This window comes from Ceratotherium simum, chromosome 11 (genome assembly GCF_057802395.1).
Source record: "Ceratotherium simum simum isolate JZ-2026a chromosome 11, ASM5780239v1, whole genome shotgun sequence".
In the NCBI taxonomy this organism is placed as follows: domain Eukaryota; kingdom Metazoa; phylum Chordata; class Mammalia; order Perissodactyla; family Rhinocerotidae; genus Ceratotherium; species Ceratotherium simum.
The window spans coordinates 42,547,893-42,573,447 of record NC_141910.1 but is presented as its reverse complement, the minus strand read 5'-3'; the positions used below and the strand labels follow the sequence as shown (position 1 = coordinate 42,573,447).

Sequence of the window (25,555 nt, the reverse complement as noted above, 5' to 3'; positions counted from 1 at the left end):
TTCATTCTTATATTCCATACTTAACATGAAAACTAAAACCCCACAGGGCTGGCCCGGTGGCGTAGTGGTTAAGTTTGTGCGTTTCGCTTCGGCGGCCAGGGGTTTGCAGGTTCGGATCCCAGGCATAGACCTATGCACCGCTTATCAAGCTGTGCTGTGGCGGCATCCCACGTATAACGTAGGGGAAGATGGGCATGGATGTTAGCCAAGGGCCAATCTTCCTCAGCAAAAGGAGGAAGACAGGCAACAGATGTTAGCTCGGGGCTAATCTTCCTCACACACACAAGAAAAAAAACTATAACCCCATAGAATTATCATATACTTTAGCAAGATCATTTGTCCTATGATAATGTATTTATCTCTTCAATATATGCATAGACCTACAGTGTGTATCAACCCTTGAAATAATGCTGATCTTGCCTATAAAAATTAAGTTTAAAAAAATAGAGTAAATGGCAAAACACAAAGCTCAGAAACAGAGCAACTGAGTCTTGGGATCATTTGAGACCATACAATATTAGCATACATAATAAAATGAGTTTCCATAAAGTAACACTTCCAATACACAACCCATTCATAACTTACAGACTGCCAGCATGCTCAATAAAATGTAATTTTTTCTTGATGAACAAGGGTCATCAAGATGACCCAAGAGTAATTCCTGTAGTTCTCTAAGATGAGAGTGTATGGAATATTGGGATGAAATTACATTGACCCCACAGTGTAATACCTTAGGATTTGCTTTTAAAACAATTTTCTGTCCTGTCTTGGTTTCTTGCCATTTGTATCTTTCTTGACACAGTTTATTTATTTATTTATTTATTTTGTGAGGAAGATCAGCCCTGAGCTAACATCCATGCTAATCCTCCTCTTTTTGCTGAGGAAGACCGGCTCTGAGCTAACATCTATTGCCAATCCTCCTCCTTTTTTTTTCCCCCAAAGCCCCAGTAGATAGTTGTATGTCATAGCTGCACATCCTTCTAGTTGCTCTATGTGGCATGCGGCCTCAGCATGGCCGGAGAAGCAGTGCGTCGGTGTGCGCCTGGCATCCGAACCCGGGCCGCTAGTAGCAGAGTGCGTGCACTTAACCGCTAAGCCACGGGGTCGGCCTTGACACAGTTTGTTTGTTTGTTTGTATTTATTTATTTATTTATTTATTTGGATTTTCCATATCCTTTAATGAACTGCAAATATATTAACAGAAAAGACTCCCCCCACCAGACTGTACAATTTCTGAAATAAGTCAGGAAAAGCAAAAAGAAGACAAAAATTACATTGTTTCAATGCAAATAGAACACACACATCACACCCACACTTGCATTTTCCCAGGTTTTCACAAAGAAAATGGGTCACCATATTTCTCAAGTTTATTAAAGACTATATGAACACATGATCTCTTGTGTGCAATCAGCAATCACGATGAAGTTTAAGGCAATGTTTAATCCAGCTGGGTCTGACCCTTTTTTGTTGCTTTTATCAAGCTCCTTAAACTATTTTAGCAGCATATTTATAAAATTAGGGAGTGGACAGGATATCTCTTAAGGCCTCTTTAACTACGATGCTTTATAAATGAGTGTAAGTTTATTCAAAATATTTAAGGTCTCCAAAATGGGAAATTTTACTATGTAGTATTTTTCCAATTATATCACTCATCAGTTAAAATTTACAAGGTGAGGATTTTAACCAATTTATTAAAACAATGCAATGGGCTATTATATGCTCCTAAATCTAAATAAATGCAACTGACCATACATATCTCTAGAGAAGGTGTCTGATCATAATTCTCAAGGAAGAAATGTGACTTAGGACACTGAAATCTCAGAAGACAGGCAGCAGATTGCAAAGAGAAGAGACAATTAGATGATAATATTCAGGAAATACAGAAAAGTACATAATTAATGATCCCATAGGTATGAATGAATCTTAAAAATGTGAAATGGCTACATGTCAATTATCAAGCAGAAAACTTCAGAGTACAATATATCATGTGGGTAAAAGCAATAGGTATACACCGTACCTTTACTTACAGAAGAAACAGTAAATGGAAATTGCTTTTTAATCAGCAAAAATAATCTTTCTGCAGATTTTAATTTTTTCAGCATATTCAAGTTAGAACAGGTAGTGAAAAATACTTTTCCTGAAATATATTCAACCTAGAGACAGAAAAAATAGATATTAATGTAGTCCAGTGTCAGAGAAAGAATTATTTCCCTTCCCCCCCTCTAATGAATTAAAACATAGCATCTAGATTAATAATAATAAAAATGACCATTTTCGAAGTATCTACAACTTGACGACACTGTATTAGGCATTCTGAATACATTTTTCCACCTTATCCTTATAACAACCCTCTAAGGTGGATTTTATCATCCTCCTTTTACAGACTAGGAAACTGAGGCCTAGGTAGGTTAAATAATTTGTATCTAGGCACATAGTCAGTGACCAAGATCATAATCTATGTTATGCTACCTTCTGTAAAGTGTGTGTGCATGCATGTGTGTGCACACACACTACTATAAAAATAGAACACAAAATACTCAGTAATTATATTACCAAATTTCACAAACTATTTAAAAGTGGGCAAAGGAAAGGTATAATAGATAGGACAAATTAGGTGTCTCGCCCAAGGTTAATACCATCAGCAGGTATTGGTTAAACACCTATCTTGTGGTCTACCAGGAAGCATACAGCATATATCCTAAAGATGAATAATAATGTAATAGACATACATTGACATATGAATTAAAATGTAAAATTTCTAAGACAATAACTTGAATTGAACCCAGAAGGAAACTTAATAATTACTATAATAAATGCACTGACAATCTGTAGGTGCAATAAGCAGCACTGAATATGGAAGCTATCATTAGAAAAGTCTTGGGGAAGAATCCTGTAAGATTTGGGGAGAGGGATTCCAACAACAGAACAAAGAGCAAGATGCAGAGGTGGGAGTGACCACCCGGCTGAAGTAAGGTATAAGTCAGCATGGCAACCTGCTGTGTTAGGCTGACGGAGTGTCAGATGGACGAATGGTGTAGTTCAGGCCAGCCTGATAAATCGTCATGAGATTTGGAGTACCACAGATGGTAATGGTCAACCACTATAGACTTTTGATGAAAACTGTGACAGCACTGAATTAGCTGGCAGAAAAAACTACTTGGGAAGAGGTATAAAGGATCGAGCGTAGAATGTGATGCTGGAGGGGGAACTAGGTTACTGAGGTGGAAATAATGAGACACTTGGCTGTGGGAATTGGAAAACAGACAGAAGCAAGAAATATGCATCAAACAGAAAGAGGCTTTGGGGACAGGATGGATATGTGGTAAAAGTTGGGGAAGAACGGAAAATTAAGAGCACTGACTCAGAGAGAGTCTAATGAGGGATGGCAAATGGTGCTCAATACCAATGGAATCCTAAACCGTTTTGGTCAACCCAACCCCCTTAAGTTCAGGATGGATGTGGATTGTCCTAGAATTCTCCTTTCAGCAGTGCCCATGGGCTGCCTAACATGGTTCTGAGTCATCTCCTAGAACTGAGGCAACAGGGAATTTGGGGTATCTCATGTGTTTAGGCAGCTCAATGGGAACTTGAACTCCGGGTATTTTTCTGTTTTTTTAAATCTGATATGGTCTAATTAAGCTTTGGGGATGGTTATTTCTGGGGTTATCACTCTAGCTGGATGAAGAAGAATCTCTGACGAGGAAGTCTTCGGTTGACATCAATTAAAACCCCAATACTTCCAGTTATAAGATTAACAAGTTCTGGGGATCTAATGTACAGCATGGTAATTACAGCTAATGATACTGTATTATATACTTGAAAGTTGCTAAGAGAGTAGATCTTAAAGTATTCTCAGCACAAAAAAGTAATGGTAATTATGTGATGGGATGGAGGTGTTAGCTACTGCTATGGTAATCATTCTGCAATCTGTAAGTGTTTCAAATCAACATGTTGTACACCTTAAACTTACATAATATGTTATATGTCAATTATATCGCAATAAAGCTGGAAAAATAAATAAAAATAAAACGGAAATAGCTTAGGCACCAGCAATGCAGCTGACCAAGATAGACAGAGGAAGTAGGGAATGAGAAGAATGTTTAGGAATCAATATTTAAGGGGACAAGGAAGTAACTAAAATAAGAACTTCTGGTTTCTAGAGTTTCTTTCTTTCTTGTTACAAAGGTGACATTTTCCCACTAAAGTCAAAACTAAATATATACCTCAAAATGCTTAAAACTTAAAAACAAAGTTTCAAAAAGTAAATTTTTAAAAATTTAGACTTTATGTTACTTGAAATAAAAATATAGCTGATATTAAAGACATCACAAAACAAGTTAACAGACATGAAATACCTTGCCAAGATTCTGGGGGAACTGAAATAAATATTTTACTGAAACTGTATGGTTTTAAGATTCAAGTCCTATAAATAAACTGACGCAAACATCTAGACCAGTGATTTTAATCTAAGTAGTCAATGATCTAGACATTAATTTATAGTTATTTAATTGTACAAAGATCTTTTCTTTCCTTACTTATTTGAATACCAAGGGAAACATTTTATCCAATGAACTTCCTCTAAAAATATCATCTATTTTTAAGAGGACCTAAAAGGTTTAATTTATTTGGGGTATCAAATTATAAGAATAATATGTGTTGAGGCATTAAAATGCTAAATACATTCTCAAAACCAAAAGCAACCTTATTTTCTTTATTTAAAAATTAACATAAGGCCTACATTCCTTTTATGAGTAATAAGCATGTAATCAGAAGTAGTTTACTAAATTGTATGACAGTCACTGTGAAAATCAGATAATCATATCTATGAATGCACTTTAACAGTTTATTCCTTGTGAAGGTATTATATCTTAAAGCAGTAGGGAAAATGAATTCTGATGCTTATAATCTCAAAAATCGCTGAAGCTAGTCTTACCCTTTCTCTTTAGCTTATTGCTTATAACTGATCATATTCAATGACAATACTTAGGGAGAAAGGTGGCATTTTAGGATATTTCATCCTAACATTTATTACTTGAAAATTTATTTACATATACAATCTAGATTTTTTTTTCCATTTGGAACTAAATCATAACTAAATGTCTAAAACCAGCTGTTTTTATGTCTAATACTTCTGAAGATGAAATAACTGCCTTTATTAAAGTAAAAACAGCTCTGTTACCGGCTGGCATATCTGAACAGTTAGCATTTTTGCCTTTCTTTTAAAATTCAGGGATTCAAGTCTAACACAAAGATTAAAAGTGTAAGTCTAGGCAAAAACGTATAGTAATATAGGGAGATATCAAAGTTCTCCTAATTCTACAGATGTCATTTCATTTCAGAATTAATTTTAAAGTGCTAAGTGAAGAGCTGAGGTGGTGTGTGAGTTTTTTTGGTTCACTTTAGAAGAGAGAATTAAAAAATATATTTTACTTAATTTTTAAAAAGGCATTCACTCTACAAGGAATGAAGAGAATCTTCAAAAAAATCAGCCTTATTCAACCACCCTAGTAAATGAAATAACTATGAAATACCTTGACTATCTGCTTAGCCCTACCCTACTAGCCTCTATCATCATGACCCAATAAAAAAGTAAAAATTGGTTGGCTTATTCACGACTTGGGTTAATAGTCTTTGCTTTGCGAGTTTATAAAGACTGATTAATCAATTGACAGGGCCTTTCTGGCTAGCTGGCATTAGGGCCACTTCTACTATATCAAATTTTATCTTAAAAAGAACTGTTCCTATTGTTATAATAAAGCTCAATATTTAATATGTTAAAACATTGTTACGAAAGCAAAGCTTAATTTTTCCCAATATATTTATTTAAAGTGGTCTAAGTAAAAAATATATAATGTATATATATAAAATATATCACATATCTAAAAAATATTTATATAATAAAATTAAATATTTTACAATACCAGGAACCTATAAAGAAGTTTGCCCCACCACCAGGAGGGAAAAAATCAAACCTGAATCTGACCAAGCTCTAGATACAACTTAAGAGATTCCAACTTACAGGGAATACAGAGGATAGAGGAACAAGTTAAACCACACCGTGGAGAAGCAATTGGCAACATCTAGACCAGGGGAAAAGCCAGCAGTGCCGCCCAACAACTTTCTGTGATGACGAAAATGTTCCATAAGCTGTGCTCTCCAATACACTCACCACCAGCACAAGTGGCTTCTGAGAACTTGAAATGTGACCAACGTGCCTGAGAAAGTGAATTTTTTACTTTACTTAATTTTAATTAAAATAGCCACTGTGGCTGATGATCCGATTGGACAGTACAGCTCTAGACTAGGGGTCAGAAAACTAGGCTTGGTGAACTAAGGATGGTTTTTACATTTTAAAGGGATGTAAAAACAATAACACAAAGAACATGTAACCAACACAGCAAAGTGATCCACATACGTGATCCACAAAGTCGTAAATATTTATTATCTGGCCTTTTACAGAAAAAGTTAGCCGACCCTTGCTCTAGACCATAGGACAAACAACCAGCTTCTTTAATAAATTGCGAGGGGAAAAAAGAGAGATGGAAGGAAACTCTATAGATTGAAAGAGATTTAAAAAAAATAAAACAGACTTAAAAGAATATCAGCCAATCACAAATGTGTGGACCTTATTTGAATCCTGATTCAAATACACAAACTTAAAAACAAAAGTGACATTTATGAGAAAAGTTGAAATTTGAACACTGACTAGATATTTGATGATAAGGAATTATTAATTTTTAGACATGATAACAATATTGTGGTTTATATTTTTAAAAAGATCCATTACATGTATTTTTTCTTTTGTATTATACTATATATGCTATAAAAGAGTCCTTCTATTATAGATATACAAGCAAATATTTACAGATCAAGTGACATCTGAGATTTGCTTCAAAATAATATGGGATGGGTAGTGGGAGGGGTGTGAATAGAGCAGAATTCACCATGAGTTGATTGTTGTTGCAGCTGGCTAATGAGTAGTGAGATTCATCATACTAATTTTGTCTACTTTTGTATATGTTTGAAATTCTCCATGATAAAAAGCTAAACAGAAGATAGGATATTTTCTATTGCAAGCTGTGTGTTGGAGGAATCACCTACATCAGTCACCTGGGAGGGGAGAAAGGTTGCAAGTTAAAATGCAAACACCTGAGCTTATCCTCAGCCCTACGGAAAGAAAAACTTCTGGGGGTGGCAACCAGGGATATGCATTTTCAACAAGCTCCCTAGGTGATTCTTATGTTCACTAAAATTGGAAAAACACTGATTAGAGCAGAGTGATTACTCCGTAAAAGTAAACAGTCACTTCTGAATTAATTAGTTTTGTAAATTCAGATTTTACAATATTAATTTTCTTGAAGTGAACCAAAGTTTCTAATAAACTCTCGTCATTGCAAGAATCATTTTAAGTATTCCTGTGAAACTCATTCTTTGGGGACATTTATTGAGCACCTACTATTTGCCAGATACCGTGATATACGTGCTATCCATCTTTATCTCAAGGACTGCACTAATCCTTTAAAGTAGGTATTATTATCTCTTTTATATCCAAGGAAAGTGAGGCTCAGAAATTTGAGTAATTTGCCCAAATTTAAAACTCTGTTAACGGGAGATGTAAGAATCGAACACGTCTTTTGACTCTAAAGCCGACATACACTCTATACCATGCTGTTACAGAAATAACCTGCATCCAATGCTCCAGGGCAGTTTCCCGTGGGGATTTAGTAGTGGTAAAGCACATGGGCTTCGAAGCAAGAAAGATTCAGATACCAGTCCCAGCTCCACCACTTAGCAACAGTTTTCTCTTTATTTCTTTGTAAAATGGAGGTAAAAATGACGATTATCACATAGGATTCTTTTGAGGATTAAATCACATCACGTGCATAAAGTGTCTGACACATTTTAATTGCTTAATAAATGTTAGATGCTATCATCATTATTTCAGGATCACCTTAGCTTTGAGAGATTATATAAGTGAAACTGGGGTGGAATTTCAGGGGTTATTTGTTCATATCCCATTTCTGGGCATATCTATCCTTAAAACACACACAATCAAAATATGGAAATTCCCAAATCTCTCGGCATTTAATTCTCCTCATTGGCAAGAAGTTTTTCCCTTTCATTAACTGAATTTTTTTGCTGTGATTAAAATCCATCCCCCCACCCTCCACCTCATTTCATCTTTAGAGAAGATGGAGAACAAGCAGAGAGGGTCTTTCTTCTAATGATCCGACATTCTCCGATTGGGTCAAGCCTTCTATTTTCCATACCAAGAACTGTAAGTTAACACCAAAAAAAAAAAAAAAAAAAAAAATCAGTGCAGCAGGATGTCACGGCCACACAGTGGTCAAGGAACTGGACACAGGTGCCAGCCTGCCAGGGGTTGAACATGACTATCCTCATGCCTGACTTCACAGACTGCTTGGGTTTGAACCTCAGCTCTGCCATTTTCCGGTTACCGCACCTGAATAATTTATTTGATTTACCTGTGCTTCATTCTCCTTTTCTGTTAAAAGTGGAGCCTACCTTATAAGGCTGTTGGGGAAATTAAGCAAGTGAATACAGAGTAAGGACCTAAGAACATGTGTCTGACATAATAAATGCTCAATCAATGTTTGCAGTTGTGGTTATTCTTTTTAGATTAGCTACATTCAATACTCTACTAAATTCTGTGACCGAAACCACAAATGGCAGGTAGTCTAAGACGACTGATGCCATTCTTTATGACCCCCTCTCACCTCCTCTCCCCACAAGCTCCTCATCGCAGAAACTCCTTTTGTGGGCTTCCAACACTGTAGGAGCTGTGGGAATGGAGCGGTCCATTTCATTTAGGAAGCTTTCCTCTCCAAAAACATCATTCACACTGTCATATATACTGGTCACTTTCACTATTACATCTTTTTCCTCTGCTTTCAAGAAACCAGCTCAGCATGTTCTAGAACCTAAACTTACGTTTAAAACCTTGTTCATTTCATTGAAACGAAGATAAATACCGGCAACTGTTAACTTCCTCCGGAAGTCGGACTAGGAGGCCTCCACGAGTATACTATTTTTCTAGCTACTATTTACTGTGTTTAGGTGTACTTTACATACCCCATACCATTTAGTCCTCACGACAATCCTATGAGGTAAATACAACGACTGCCAGGAAACTGACGAGAGTCAAGTAACTGAACCTGAAGATATATCTGCGTTTAAAGGATGGAGAAAGGATTCTAACTCTCACAAGTCTAATTACAGGCACGATCAAATACTTTTAAAGAATCTAGGAAATAACTTGCCTTAACCCCCCTTTTATAGAAACTTCAGCCGCGACAGATGTGCGGCAACAGATGCGTGGGGACTAACGACTGGCAGCTGTTTCTAGCCGCCAGCAGAACTCCCCGCCTCGGTGGGTCCGGGGCTGAGAGCGGGGCTCGCGTCGCCTTCCCCGTGCGCGGCGGGGGCCCGGCAGGGACGCCCTCCTTCCCGCCCGGGCGCGCAGCGAGGCCGACTCACCTGCGTGGCCGCCAGCCGCGCCCGCACCTCCCGCATCAGGAAGGGCTCCAGACCGCGGCCCGCCGTGCAGAAGAAGCGGGCGCCCGCTGCAGGCCCGGAGCCTGCATCTCTCGGCACTGCCGCCATGGCGGCTCGGGCGCGGTCCCGCGGCTCGGGTCACGTGGCCTCGGGCGCGCGCGGCGCGTTCCCGCGCTCCCGGAGGTGGCGCGCAGGGCCCGGAGGGCGGGGTGGGGCCAAAGGCGGGCGCTGGCAGGGAGAGCCCGAGAGGGTAGGGTCGGTTCAGAGGGGTGGCTGTGGGTCTTGGCTAGCTACTTGGAACCTTCTTGATTTGGCGTCTGGAATTACTTAGAAAAATAGGTGGAAGGGATATAATTGGGATATATAAAAGGGATATAAGATATCATCTAATCCATCTGCGTTATTTTTCAGATTAAGGAAATTGATGCCTAGAGAGGCCAAGGGACAGCGAGTTAGTGGCACAGCTGAGGCAGGAACCGAGACTTATTAATTAATATCTAGTATAATGAACTTTCTTCCATTCCTCCCAACTCTCCCCTCTCCTTCATCCCTCCCCACTACTCTCCTCACATAAGGAGCCCCGTCTTCACCAAGAATTGGGCCCAAACTGGGAATCCCCAGGACCAAGAGCAGAAATTCCCACTATCCAACAAAACGTCTTTATGTGCGTGAAACAGGTTACAGTTCTTGGACTACTTAGTTAACCATCAGGATAATGAATGCGCCATCCAGTCTGGGCTCCTTGATTTGATTGTCTCAACAGTATTTGAAGGGATTTTGTTTTTAACTCTGAATTTTAAATTGGCAATGAAAAGATTACTTGAGAAAAATAGAATCCATATTACAAAATGAACAGTATTAAATTGTTCTATGGTTACATATTGAATCAGATATATAGAAACTATTAAATGAATCACTATCTCTCTGGCAAGTGCCTTCCATGTGCTTCACAATGTGATCCCAAGGTGGATAACAGGATACCCCCCACCTCTCCCCCTACCCCCTCCCCAGCTCATGGTCTACTGGGGCAGTATCATGAAAATTCTTATGGAGTCATGTAACACGAGCTTTTCAAAGGTTCGGTCCTAAGACTTCTTTTCAGATCCTTTCATTTTGGTAATTCTTTTCTGTTGTTTTCCTCCAGAGTTATGTTCTCATTCTCTTGGCAGTTGCCATAGCTCACTCCAACTTCTCTATACCTTGGAGTTCCTGACTCGCAAATCTATCTGGGGAGACCCAAGAAACCTCTAGTACTTCCCACATTCTGTACCCGAGATGGTAAGCAGGCAGACATAATGTGTCCTATTCAGTGCAACAAATACTGGACGCCTACTCTGTGCTAGACATCACACTAAGTCTCGAGGATACAAAGATGAGTGAGCAAGAGTCTGGACTTCAAGGCACTTAGAGGGTGGTGAGATGGATTTAGCAAGGATTGATTTACCCAGGATGCTGTGGAAGCACCAAGAGGCAGCAGGAAGAGCTTCCTGCAGAGAATCACTCCTGAGCCAAGTGTTGAAGAATGTATGAGTTAAATGACTCATTGGGAATGGGGGATGGGAGGACGGTTGTAGTAGTAGTGTAGTGTTTCGGGTAGAAGGAGCAGCAGATGCCAATGTGAGTGTGAGTGTGTGTGTATGTGGGGCGGGGGGGGGGACAGGAAGGCCACAACAGCGGTTGGGTGTTATTAGAGCATAAATTATATAAGTTGAGAAGCTGATAGAGATAAAGGTAAAGAGGTGGGTAGGGGCCGGGTTACGGCAGTGCTCCCCAAGGCAGATGAAGAAATGACCTCTCCAGCCTAGGGCTGGCCAGCAACGTGCTCTCCTGGACAGAACCACAGCTGAGCTGGGGCTGCAGTCCTGCAGAGCCAGTCTTCCCCTTAACGTTCCTCTCTGTTCCCTTCCTCTGTTGTCCTTCTCCCTCCGAGAGCCTTTGGTCAGCAAGGTCAGGGGCTTCTCTTGTTCCTGTTGGGGGTCAAGTGCATTTGCTCGCCTTTGGACCCTGCTGCAAGCACAGGACTTCCACCAATGCCTCTCACACAGTGCTTGAGGTGAGGTGAAATAAGTGGAGCTCTGCCTTTAAGGAGAAAATAATTCGTTTTCTGAGAGGAGAGTTGCCTGGAATTTTCTCCCCATTACTCAAATACTCTTTCCTCTGTCATTTCTGCTTCTCTTTAAAAAATGTCTCCATTAAAAAAGAACCACTGATCCCTAAAGATGTTTAGCATATCCAGCTGAGTTTTGCTGTTTGAATGTTGCATGTTCAACGTGTAGGAAGTTAGAAGTCAGCAGGAGCAATTTTGAACAGGTACACTTTTAAGTGGAGTGTTTTAGGAATGTAGGGCAAGATCGTTTGCTTCAAGATCTCTCCCTGTTTTGGTGCGATTGGCAATTCCTTTAGTTCTTAAAAGTATTAGATGTATATACTTAGATACTAAAATGCAAATACTTTAGATCGTGAGATCCTTGAGGATGAAATGACCCCACGGTCTGGGCACCCGCAGAGAGCACACTGGCTCGCGTGTGGTAGGCTCTCAGTAAATGTATGCTGAACTGGATGGAATGTAACTAAAGGGAAGGCCACTCACTAAAGAAGTCCCCGTCAGCTAGGAGGGAGTGCTATAACCCCCATATCAGCAGGGGCCTTTGTGAGTGAGATACAGGGATAAGAGTAGAGTACTGAGGCCAATGGAGGGCATTAAGGGGATAGGAGGACCCCAAAGATAAACTTCTTCAGAACTTTGCCTGCTACTTCCCCCCTTCCTCATCCCTCTGTCCTCCCCACACTATAAATAATGTTTCTTAACCCAGAATACTCAGAATTGCCTGGGGAGTCTTTATAATGTGTCGTGCTTGGCATCTCCCTCTCCCTTGCCTTCGGGTACAGTTGAGTGGGGTCAGTGAGGAACCATGGCCCCTTCTCCCCAGGAGATTTGGAACTATTACTATATACCAACTGATTCAACTGTTGACTTCTCCAAAATGCCCACTGCTTCCTTCCTCCCAGGGTTTTGCTTATACTGGAACCCTGTTCTCTTCCATTTCTTTTCTTTAAGGCTAAGCTAGAATGCCACATCTTCCATGATGCTCTCTCCTGCCTTTCCTGCACCCTTTTACTTACATAATATTTTATACCTTTATCATTTATTTATTCATTCGTAAATATTTTTTGAGTCCATGGCAATGTGTTAGTTAATATGACAAGGTCCTAGCCTTTGAGAAACTTGCAATTTAACGAGAGGTCATGGTGATAGTGCTGAATTGGTGAGAGAGACATATAAAGGATGGAAACACAATGTGATGTATGGGAAGGAAAGGAAAGCAACTGGGCCTGGCATATAGTAGGCACTTAATAAATAAGGTTGAATAAACCAACTTATTCTGAAGTCAAGTGAGCATTTGTCATGCTTTTGTTTCTCATCTTCCTTTGAGCATCTTTGCCAAGTGGAGCCATTCTCTGCCTTCTGAGGCCCACCTCCCCAGGGTAGATCACAGTTTGTAAGCACTCTAGAGTGTGGTGACCTCTTGCTCGTACAACCCGGAACAGTAACGTGTAAAGAGTAGGATTTTATAAATTTTTTAGAATTCAATGGAATTGTGGCACTGTGGTAAAACCACAGATACAGACACAGAAGTCTGTCAGATACACACATTCCAACCAAGTCAGTGCAGATTATGAAAGAAAGAATCAATGCATTTTTATGGCCGCAACTGCAAAAGCAATTTGGGAAAAAGCTGTTGGTCACATACTGATCATTTAAGCCACTTATATGCACACAGTAAGCACCCTGAATGATGCTGCTTTGAATATACAGTCAGAAAGAGAGAAAATTTAGCAGAAAATTATTGCATTGTGTACGTAAATACTGCCTTCAAAACGTTATTTATTCATTAGTGTTTATATCATTGTAGTTTTAATGTAGCATCAAAATTCAAAAGATGCGGTCTCTCTGCTTTGGTCTGGAGAGACAATTCTATTATGTGTATTATCTTGCTTTAGTTATGCAGTGTATGAAATTATTATTTTGATGTACAGAGTCTAGTATATCCATTGTTTTTTGGGGAAATGTGCCATGTATTTAATGCATATTTCAAAACACTAGGGTATTTGATGTGATTTTATTTGTTTAAATATACTTTGAACCCATAAAACTGTATTTATCCCTAATAGACTCTCATTATATCCCAGTTGGAAGAGAGTATGGAAATTATTTCTTCGATATATTTGCTGACTGAACGAATGACTGAATCAACAATTTTCTTCAATTTACTCGAATGAATTATATTCCCTAAATAAAAGAAAGCCATTTTCTTCTTGCAGTTATGTTCACCTCACTCAGACTGTTGTTTTAATATTCCTTTTCTCTTGTTGCATTTATGTGTATATTTACTATGAATTATTTTCCTTTAGAGGTTTGCCATTACCTATCTTTCCATTTCTTAGTCCAGGGAAAGCCCCAGAAATGTCTAAAACTAGCTAGGAGACCCATATTTCGATATTCCCCCCTTTAATTTTCCTGTAAGTCTTACTCCTTTCTAGTAGATGGTCATGTGGAAGGTGGTTACAAAATGGAGTCACACATGTCAAAGGCACCTAAAATGGAGCCGGGAGGCCATTAGGGAAGGTGGGCTTCTGCGTATCTCTACCCAGGTGGAATGTAACTTTTGAACTGTGCTTCACTGCTGTCATCCTGACCTTCTTCCAAGAAATGTGCTTACTCCCATAAGATAAGAACGTTCTTCCTTAGAGATGGCCTGAGCAACCAATCACATATAACCAAGAAGTAACAGTTGTTGCCGGTACCAGTCACAAATCTTGTAAAGCAACCTATGTAACTTTGCTGGAATTTATCTGGTTTTGCCTTTGTAAACCCTTGCGTCTTTTGTTCTCATTGGAGCACATTTGAGTTTCTACTCGAGCCTGTGTCTTCTGAATTGCAATTCCTAAGACCCCAAGTAAACATTTTTTATTCTCTTACGTTTTATAACTCTTATTCACTGACAGTTAATTATTTTGCCTGTTTTATCAGTGGAAATTGAAATAAATCACCTTAAAACTCCAGCAGATGTGATCTGAAAATAAACAAAACCACCCAAGGAACAGATCTTATTTTCTTAGAAGCATAGATAAAGTCCCCACTTTAATGTGAATGGTATTTGGCAGAATAGAATCTGAAGAGATTACTAGAATGTTGGCTTAATTCAGTCAACTTTTCTTCCACTGTTGGCATGAAGAGTTGAGAGTGGACTGTGGAACAAGCAAACTTACTTTATCATGTATTCATCTCTCTATTTTTCTTTTCGTTGAAGGGTGATAATTCTTTGCTGCCCACGGACATTTTGTGCTGTTTTGAAAAATAGATTTTAGCACCCTTGAAAAGTTCTTTCTGATATGTATCCACACATAATCAGGCTTGTCTTCCAAAAATTTTCTTTTAAAAAGTTTGAAATTTAACAATTAAGCACATATTATTTACATTTAATGCTATAAATTTTTATAATTGTATGAATTATTTGGCTAAACAGAAAAACAGTATAGATACAAAATTAAAGCATGCTACCTGCAGCACTAGCTTAGGCAATCATTTGGCTCTTTTGTAAAATACCTTCGGAATAGGACATAATGCCAGAAATTATTTGGTACTAGTTGAGCTTCTAGATCACAGTCAGATAATATTTGTATATTTAATCACTATATGTTGCTTTATTACCCTGTCACTCTCATCAACTTAGATGATAGAGATCTTCTGCCTCATAAACTTCAAAATCTGAATGTAGCCAGGTTGGGAAAAAATAATCTTAAAAGCTGGCCTCAGAATTCATCATAGGTATGAAATAATCTTTAAGAAAATTCCTTGATGGAGCTCATTGAGTCTCCAAGTCACCCACCAGAGAAACAGAGATTATTAAACTGCTCTGCATAAGAAGTCAACAGGAGGTAGGGAATATCGTGAGGGGGAGAGATCAGATAAGGAAGAGGACGTGTGAGACAGCATTGTGGGAAGCTGAGGCCAGTGGGGATAGGCAGCCAGTGAGGGATTGCCTGTGGTGTGGTAGCTGAAGAACCTCTAAGAAGGACGTCCAATTCTCAAATTTTTTTTGGTGCTGCCATGTTAAATCCTCTCCAGTGACCCAAACTTTCAGTAAAAGAGACAAAACACAGTTTTTTGCCTCAGATATTTTAAGATTCAAAATATCAGGGTGTTGTGATGTGGAAAAGGGTCGTCACTCTCTACATAGATTATGGACGTCTTTGATCTAAGTAAATTCAGCAGAAGCAGGAACTCAAAGCAGAGCCCGTAAGGGAAACCTAAGTGTGAGGGTCTATTACCAGAGAAGGTACAGAGAGGGGTGCTGGGTCATCACTGACATAGGATGGGGATACAAGCCAATTTCAAATGAAGATAATCCAGTTGACAGCCAGGTTCAGCTGAATTTATTCTTCTTCATCTGGAACAATAGATTTTATATAAATCAAGTCTAATATTTAAGTGCTTATTTCTTATTGTTGACAAGTGTAGACATTGCAATCTTGGGGCAACCCAGGGTAGGTTAACTACTGGGTATTATAATCAGGGTTGGTCTCTCTTTCTGTTAGTTTGTTATTAGTGTATAGAAATTGTGGGAGATAAAAATTGGCCACTTCAAAATATGTCTCTTTACCTTGATTATTTTCTCTGAAAGAAACTTTGACCTTCCCCCAAACTTACACCTAAAAGCGACAAACTGGGAGGGTTCTTGCTAAGCCTGTTCTTATCAAAGTTCTGTTTACCAAACATTTACATTTGTAAGGGAAATCTCCATTTGTACAGGCATCTCCCTCTCTGTCCTGGGAAGAGGGGGGGAATGACCTCATCTCTAGAAACTTATCAATTCGTAAGGCAGGGCTGCATAATAACCTTACTGTGCTTTCCTGCTAATCGGCCATAACTGACTCCCCCACCCCCCAACATCCTCCTTTGCCTTTACCTAAGTCTATTTAAGAAGAGAACCTCCACCATTTTGTAGAGAAACTCAGTTTCCCTGGTTTCTCCCATGTATACATGTTATAAATCTTGTTGGATTTTCTCCTGCTATTCGGTCTCATGAGTCAATTTAATTTGTAGCCCAGCCAGAAAGGACCCAGAGTGGGTAGGGGATAGTCTTCCTACCCTTCAAAATGCAACTGATTTTTTTTTCAATTAAAAAAATTTTTTTAGTTGATATGATAGTTTATAACATTGTGAGATTTCATTTGTACATTATTATTTGTCAGTCACCATATAAATGTGCCCCTTCAGCCCTTGTGCCCACCCCCCGTTCTCCTTCCCCCTGTAACAACCGAACTGTTCTCTCTGTCCATGTGTTAGTTTATATTCCACATATGAGTGAGGTCATACAGTGTTCATCTTTCTCTGTCTGGCTTATTTCACTTAACATAATACCCTCCAGTCCACCCATCTTGTTGCAAATGGGACAATTTTGTCTTTTTTTATGGCTGAGTAGTATTGTGTAGAATATATATACCACATCTTCTTTATCCAATCATCTGTCGATGGACACTTGGGTTGCTTCCACTTTTTGGCCATAGTGAATAATGCTGCAATGAAGGGGTGCATAAGCCTCTCTGGATTGTTGATTTCAAGTTCTTTGGATAAATACCCAGAAGTGGGATAGCTGGATCATAAAGTATTTCTATTTTTAATTTTTTGAGGAATCTCCATACTGTTTTCCATAGAGGCTGAAATACAACTGATTCTGTAAGTTGATTTTGTACCCTGCAACTTTGCCATAGTTGTTGATTATTTTTAGTAGTTTTCTGGTGGATTCTTTAGGGTTTTCTATATATAGAATCATGTCGTCGGCACAGTGAGAGTTTTACTTCTTCCTTTCCAATTTGGATACATTTTATTTCTTTTTCTTGCCTAATTGCTCTGGCCAAAACCTCCAGTACTATATTGACTAGGAGTTGTGAGAGTGGGCACCCTTGTCTTGTTCTTGTTCTCAGAGAGATGGTTTTCAGTTTGTCACCATTAAGTGTGATGTTGGCTGTGGGTTTGTAATATACAGCCTTTATTATATTGAGGTACTTTCCTTCTATCCCCATTTTATTGAGAATTTTTATCATAAATGGATGTTGGATCTTGTCAAATGCTTTCTCTGCATGTATTGAGATGATCATGTGATTTTTATTCCTCATTTTGTTAATGTGGTGTATCACATTGATTGATTTGTGGATGTTGAACCGTCCTTGCATCCCTGGTATAAATCCCATTTGATCATGGTGTATGATCCTTTTAATGTATTGCTGTATTTGGTTTACCAATATTTTGTTGAGGATTTTTGCATCTGTGTTCATCAGTGATATTGGCCTGTAATTTTCCTTCTTTGTGTTGTCCTTGTCTGGTTTTGGTATCAGGGTAATTTTGGCCTCATAGAATGAGTTAGGAAGCATCCATCTTCTTCAATATTCTGGAACAGTTTGAGAAGGATAGGTATTAAATCTTATTTGAATGTTTGGTATATTAACAGACATTTTTCCAAAGAACATATACAGATGGCCAACAGGTACATGAAAAGATGTTCAACATCACTAATTATTAGGGAAATGCAAATCAAAGCTACAATGAAATATCACCTTATACCCATCAAAATGGCTGTAATTAATGAGACAAAAAAATAACAAGTGTTGGCGAGGATGTGGAGAAAAGGAAACCCTCATACACTGCTTGTGGGTTGCAAACCTTGGAAAACAGTATGGAAAACAGTATGGAGATTTCTCAAAAAATTAAAAATAGAAATACCATATGATCCAGCTATTCTACTACTGGGTATTTATTCAAAGAACATGAAATCAATAATACAAAGAGATTTATGCACCCCTATGTTCATTGCAGTATTATTCACAATAGCCAAGATGTGGAAGCAACCCAAGTGCCCATCTACTGATGAATGGATAAAGAAGATGTGGTGTATCTATATATAGAATGGAATACTACTCAGCCATAAAAAAGACAAAATTGTCCCATTTGCAACAACATGGATGGACCTTGAGGGTATTATGCTAAGTGAAATAATTCAGACAGAAAAAGACAAACACTGTATGATTTCACTCATATGTGGATGATAAACAAGCACATGGATAAGGAGAACAGATTGGTGGTTACCAGAGGGGAAGGAGGTGGGTGAAAAGGGTAAAGGGGCACATATGTGTGGTGATGGATAAAAACTAGAATATTGGTGGTGAACATGATGTAGTCTATGTAGAAACTGATATATAATAATGTACACCTGAAATTATGCAGTGTTATAAACCAATATGACCTCAATAAAATAATTTAAAAAAATAGAAAATATATATATAATGAGGGATTGGAACCAACATTCTCAATTTTGGATGATCATTTTCTTCTAGCATTTTTTTGTTAATTTAAAATAGTACTAGCTATGCACTAGCCCATAGATTAATCATATTAATCAGAATTGCTTAAATCCGCTATCTGGACATTGTATGTAGTTTGTACTGGATGTTGTATTGGTTGTCTACATTGGATGTAGACTACAGTGCAGATTTCCCAGACTTTTTAGGCTGGGCACACACACTTTTAAGTTGGCAGCATTCTTCTTAACTGTGGTGGTGAGCTTAACTTCTTTAAATAATGAATTCCTCATGTTGTGAGACAGTGTGTGTATTGGGGAGGAGGGGAAACACTGTTACAGACCTTGAGGCACTTTGTCTGTGGGCTAATAATAGCAGTCACAGTTTTGGAGAGTTGGATTTCCTCAATGGCAACTTTGATACTGAGCATCCAGTGAAGGGAGTTGGAAGACATAGAATGCTTATAACAAATGGTGGAAACCATTGTTAATCCAAACAATTCTAGATAAACTGGATATCCATATGTTTTAAATGTATGGCTCAGTTATGGTAAGTATCTGCTATTTCAAACTGGGTATACCTAGAATTAAAAACATTCATGACATAACTTTGTTGAAAACTGTGTTAGGTGATAACTTGATATGGAAATTCCTTGCTCTTCTTCTTCAAATTATAGTTGATCTTCTCCTCAGATGCTGTCAAAACAATATTCAAAAACTTGAGAAAAATTTTCTCAATGATAAGGTAAATCTGATGGGAACAAATGCAAGGAAAAAACGGGGAAAGACTGGCTAGGCACCAGTTTAATCAAAATTAGCTGTTATAAGTCTAAATACTAAAAGTGGATCGTAAACTGGCCACAAATTATACATTTATTAACTATTATTTAATATGGTATTTTTCTGGCTTTTATTATAATAATTTCATTTTTGACATGGATATGAAAGTAGAGAAGTTCAGGGGAAAAAATAAAAAAGAACTAAGGAAAATAAATCTTCCGTGAAAGGTTAAAAGGAGTTGAAATCATTTAGCTTGCTGAAATGAAGGAAGGTTAAGAAAATCGTTAAATATCTTCAAATATATAAATGGGATCATTAGTGGGATACTGGCCTGTTTATAAAGCGGACTGAAGAAAAGCATGGGCTCAACCTTTTAAGGCCTTTTGAGACTTCTGAGTCCCGTGGTCTGATGTTCTGACATTCTGGTGTCTGGTCCCCTGATTCCTCTCGCATTATAATAGGTGTCTTCTGGCTGTCCCAGAGTGCAGCAACTTCTGTCTACCATTTGTTGATCACATTCTAAGCAAGGTAGGTGTTCCAAGATCAGGTCATAAAGGGTGAAATTAAAGAGCAGAGACAGATGGTTACAGAAAAGGATAGGAAAAACCTTCCACCTCCAAAGATTTTGACGAAAAAAAATTCTTTGTTCTCCCATAAGCTCTTTAGTCTTCTTCTTCTATTAGGATTTACCATTTTGGTTTTTTAATTGTGGTAAGAAACACATAACACAACATTTACCATCTTAACCATTTTTTTTTTTTTTAAAGATTTTATTTATTTTATTTTTCCCCCCAAAGCCCCAGTGGATAGTTGTGTGTCGTAGCTGCACATCCTTCTAGTTGCTGTATGTGGGACTCGGCCTCAGGATGAACGGAGAAGTGGTGCCTCGATGCGCACCCGGGATCCGAACCCGGGCCACCAGCATCGCAGCGCGCGCACTTAACCACCAAGCCACAGGGCCGGCCCTTAACCATTTTTAAGTATACAGTTCAGTAGTGTTAACTATATTCACATTGTTGTACCACAGATCTCTAGAACTTTTTCATCTTGCAAAACTGAACAACTCTCCGTTCCCTCTCCCCCAGCCCCTGGCATGTTGGATTTTGATGGATTTTTTTTCTTACCTGTTTGTCTCCCTCACTAGTCTGTAAGTTATGAAACTTGTTTATCTTTTGTCCCCAGGGCCTATCACTAAGGAAGTGCTTAATAAATGTCTGCTGAATGAATACAAGAATGAACAACAGAATGAGTCTTTTTGAGTAGAGTTGTGGTAATAATAGTAAGTTGATGAATGTAGCTGGCACTGTTATTTGCCTTCCTAACCCATCTGCTGTACTTCTTCCCTTTTTAACAAAGTCCAGATTTCATTCACGATCACAATGTGCCTAGTCCTAGCAATGACTCTTGAATGGTCCAGTCTATGGTTTGCATCCCTGCCTTTTAAAAATACAAATTCCTGCTCCGCCTCCATGATTTTGATGTAATGGGTCTGAAGTGGGGCCTAGGCATTAGCATTTAAAAAATCTCTCACCGGGGTAGAGAACTATTGTCAGGGAATCCTGTTCTTCTTTGCCAGATATTTGCTTTTCCAGGCTTTTTAATCCCTGGGGGTGGCCATGTGACTTAGTTCTGGCCAATCAAACTCTGCTGGGTCTTCTGGAAAACTTTTTGCTTTCCTGATAAAAGGGACAGATATAAGAGAACTCAATGGAGTGGCACCTTCTTTTTTTCTGTCTGGAATGCAAATGCAATGCCTTAGACTATGGTAGCCATCTTGCAACCCGGAGGCAACAAGCATTAAGAACAAAAACCCAACAAGTTAAGAATGGGGAAGCAGAAAGTTGTAAAGAGCCTGAATCCTTAATAATACTGTTGAACCCTGAGACTACCTACTTTCTCTTGTTAAGTAAACAATAAATGTCTTTATGGTTTAATCCCCCTAACAGTGGCTCTTCTATTATTACCTGCTTACAGAAGCATTCTGAACTGAAACAAAGGGTATACTAGACTAAACTCAAACTGGAGGCAGATAAATCCCCAAGATGAGATGGTATCCAAAAAACCTGGCTAAAACTAAAACTCTAAAACTATTTTCCCAAATGTATAACTGCTATCACAAAAGTCCATGATATTTCCCGTAAAACACACCCTGATACGACTATCAAAAACACACCAAGATTGGGTATACTATAATTCTTATTCAGTTTTGTGTTTGTTTTTATATTTGCAGCCATTAATATAAGCATGGTAGAATGGCATATCTCATTAAAAAAAATAACATCCATTCATTGAACAAATTCTTGTGTTTTTTTTTTTGTGTGTGTGTGAGGAAGATCAGCTCTGAGCTGACATCCACGCCAATCCTCCTCTTTTTGCTGAGGAAGACTGGCCCTGGGCTAACATCCATGCCCATCTTCCTCTACTTTATATGGGACGCCGCCACAGCATGGCGTGATAAGCAGTGCATCGGTGCGCGCCCGGGATCCAAACCCTGGGCCACCAGCAGCGGAGCATGCGCACTTAACTGCTACACCACGGGGCCGGCCCCCACAAATTCTTATTGAGCATCAACCCTGTGCCAGGCACGATTTTAGCTGAGCATATGGGAAACATCAGTGGACGAAACAAATATCTTTGTCTTTAAAAATACCCCCATGGCCCTTATATTCTAGTTGGAGGGTGAGGGAGGCAAGCAAAGAAACCATTATCATAATAAATAAGATATAATGGAGTGTGTTAGAAATGCTGTAAAAAATAGAAGATGCTAAGGTGGGTCAGGCGTGCAGGAAAGGGCGTGACTTACAGTTTTAAGTCAGGTGGAGAAGGCAGGCCTCACTGATTTCACTTTTGACACTTGACATAACCTTAAATACTTAGATAAAAGCATCATTATAGAGAATGAAATATAACCTTAAATACTAGATTCGTTTTCTGAATATGTGCTGTAACCAATATGTGCTCTGCAAAGGGCCAATGAAGTGTACACCTGTTAGCCACAGATAAGGGGAGAAGGGTTGATCCTTGATTTCGTTGATATTGTCTGTCCTCCTGTCTATCGTATGTTCTCATTAGACATCTTATGGTGTATAATTTTTGGAACCCAAAACTTGGTATATTCTTCTGCAGTTTGAATTTACGGAATTAAAACCAACAGTTTTCAAAAATCATAATTATGTCTGTTCTAGGTATTGGGGATATGGCAGTGAACAAGCCTGAAAAGATCCATGCTCACAGAGCTCACTTTCTAAAAAAGGAAGGAAATTCCTCTCTAGGTTAATAAGTATGTGAGAGTTCCCTGCTCCCTTTGGGTTTTGCTTTATTTTAGTAAGATTTGACATGGTTGGACGTCGCTCTATTTGGGAACAGGGAAGGGAGACAACGGGTAGTGGGCATTCCTTTCTGGCCTGGGGCAGGTGCCACTGCTCGTTACTCTTGGCTCTCCTGCTTGCTTTGGCAGCATTGGTAGATTTAACAGCAGTTTTGTGAGCTCGCAAAGAAACCCCGCCAACCATGAATACAAAGAGGAGGGAAAGAGACAGTTATAGGAATTAGTCTCTCCTAAGAGTCTTCCTCAGATTTTACCTCAATTAATTGCTTGAGCTATTTATAAAAATCATGTACATAAGTTATTCATTTTTATGTAAAGCGTTTAGAAAGGTTTTTAAAAGTTACCCTTGAGACAATAGTAGAAAATTAGTTATTGAAAGAAATACAAGATCTCCATAGACCACGGCTTGAATATTATTGATATTTAATTATTATCAACTAAACACAAAGGTTCTTGTTTGGAGTCCAGTGGGGAAAATTCTTCACTAGCTACCCTTTGGCTTATTTTTTTTTTAAGTCATTTTTTAATATACTTGGAGGGAGTGGGGGGTAGGGGATAGAGCAAACATGGAAAACCAAGGAGAAGGCTATACTTTCGTAAACATATCCATGAAAAGGGACATAGCTTCACCTTTAGCCAAACTGCAGCAATGTATGGGAATCTTCATGTTCTCCTTAGGGCAACAGAAAATCATACGATTTTGCTCATAGAACAATTATGCAGAACAAACAGAAGACTCTGGAGGTCAGGGCCTTCAAGAGACCTGGTCTAGGCTGGTTGATGTTTTATGGCTGCGTGGGTTCAGCCAGGTTTGGTTTTATGAAGTGAGACGGGAAAAAAATGTCTTGTTTGGACTTCTCTGTGTTCTGTTTTCCCCCATGAGTTATTATGATGGCCTTCTGGTCTGAAGTTTTATGTCACCAAATGAAAACTGTTTATCTTACCCAGGCTTCAACATCTGACAGAGCCAAATCATCCCATCTTACATCCTGGATTAAGTGTAAACAGAAGCGTGATAACATACAACCTGGGGAACAAATTTAAAAAATAGTAATCATCACTGGAAACAGTTTTTTTCCTATTTATTCCACTTGATTGCATTAACACTAGTGCTGCCTGCAGAAATGAGATTTTGTGATGTGACATTATTTTTTTTTTACTGTTTGACAAATATTTCAGTAAATAAACGTCAGAAGGAAATCTGTATCAAATTCTAAGTTACCTAGTGTTGCTTCTATGATTTTGAAAATCAACACAACTATGTATTTTGTGCATAGTTAGGCCTAATTCAATAAAAATAGTTAGAAACTAAAGAAAATCTTTTTCCTATATACCAGAGGAAAAGGCAGATCAGTAGATGGCGTGTTAATGAACTCATTCTAATTATTTTTCCTTTGGAGTTGATAGTATAATTTATTTAAATATAAGTTTTAATTCAACCAGTTCAATATTTGACAAGAACAATGTTACAACTCAAGCTATTAATTTTTTTAGAGTTTATTTTGGGGCTATTTCTAAATAATAGTCTGAATGAAAATGACCGTTTGTGATCATTATTGATGAGGCTTGAAGAGATAATAGAGCCAGCTGCTCTATGAGGACTTACAGGCACAAGAGAAAAAAAAGGCTTAGAAAAAATGAGTTTAAAAGTTTCCAGTGATCACTTAGGAGATCCCCACATTTTGTATGAAGTGTCTCAGATCACATGAAACTCGTGATACATAATGTCAGCCATGAGTCAAACGGTCTTATTTCTATAAATAATAATATTCCCAGTGAGAGATTTCCCACAAAAGAGATTCACAATCTTGTAAGAACCTTCACCTAAAATGATGAACGTACTCTAATCTTCCTCTCCAGGCTTCCTTTGTTACAGAGGTTATGGTTATTCTTTGAGTGAATATTCAAATTAAAATGTTTATTGGGAGATTAAAATTAAACCCCCCCCCCAAGCATCATTAATCACATATTCTGGGTCCAAGTTCTGCTCTTAAACCAGATCTTTGAGTCATGAGCTTCACCACTTTTTCTTGCTCTGCCTTTATTTCTAATGCCTGTATAATAAGGAATGGGTCCCCTAAATTTTGGTGAAGCTTTGTTTCCCTTGAAATCTGATAACCCTGTCTTCCATATCTCTTCAGCTGTGATCAGAATGAGACATAGCTTTTTGACCCACAGCATCGTGGTTATAGTTAGAGTCAAGAGAAAATATCCTTTACACTTCTAGTCTTAAAATTGATTTCCTTTCAGAGAGGACTTGGGTGCTAACATCTTGCTTTCTATGGTATTGATCATAAAAACGTCTCTGCCCTGACCATCATTTATGACAGTCATTAGTAGGAGATATTCACAGAACTAAATAAAAGATAGCCTTCTAAACTTGGATTTTCTTATGGTTTGAGTCTGTTCTCCCCCTAGTACATGTATCAGGCTCTTTCTCTGCCCCCTCCCCACAATGCTTTTGCTTCTAAACTTGGATATTCTTAGTGAATGAGAGAATAGCGGATAGGAGCAACCTGTGCTCTCAAAACATGGTTGGTTCAGCTGCTACAAGAGGAAAAAGATTTTTTGA

General features: G+C 38.5%; 1 protein-coding gene across 3 annotated transcripts in view; it reads right to left on the bottom strand.

Moving 5' to 3' along the window:
• Nucleotides 1–9,634, bottom strand: part of THUMPD2 (THUMP domain 2 tRNA and snRNA guanosine methyltransferase) — a 48,860-nt gene extending 39,226 nt beyond the window's left edge. Inside the window, exons 1-2 of one of the 3 annotated variants that reach the window (XM_004436736.3) lie at nt 9,499–9,634; nt 2,018–2,153 (exon numbers count right to left, since the gene is read on the bottom strand). In XM_004436736.3, the coding sequence (XP_004436793.1) occupies nt 2,018–2,153; nt 9,499–9,624 (262 nt within the window). In that variant the 5' untranslated portion in view covers nt 9,625–9,634. Of the gene's footprint in view, nt 1–2,017; nt 2,154–9,498 lie in introns of those variants that run through there. The other 2 variants (XM_087436851.1, XM_087436852.1) reach the window with 2 other exon arrangements.
• Nucleotides 9,635–25,555: the final 15,921 nt, after the last annotated feature.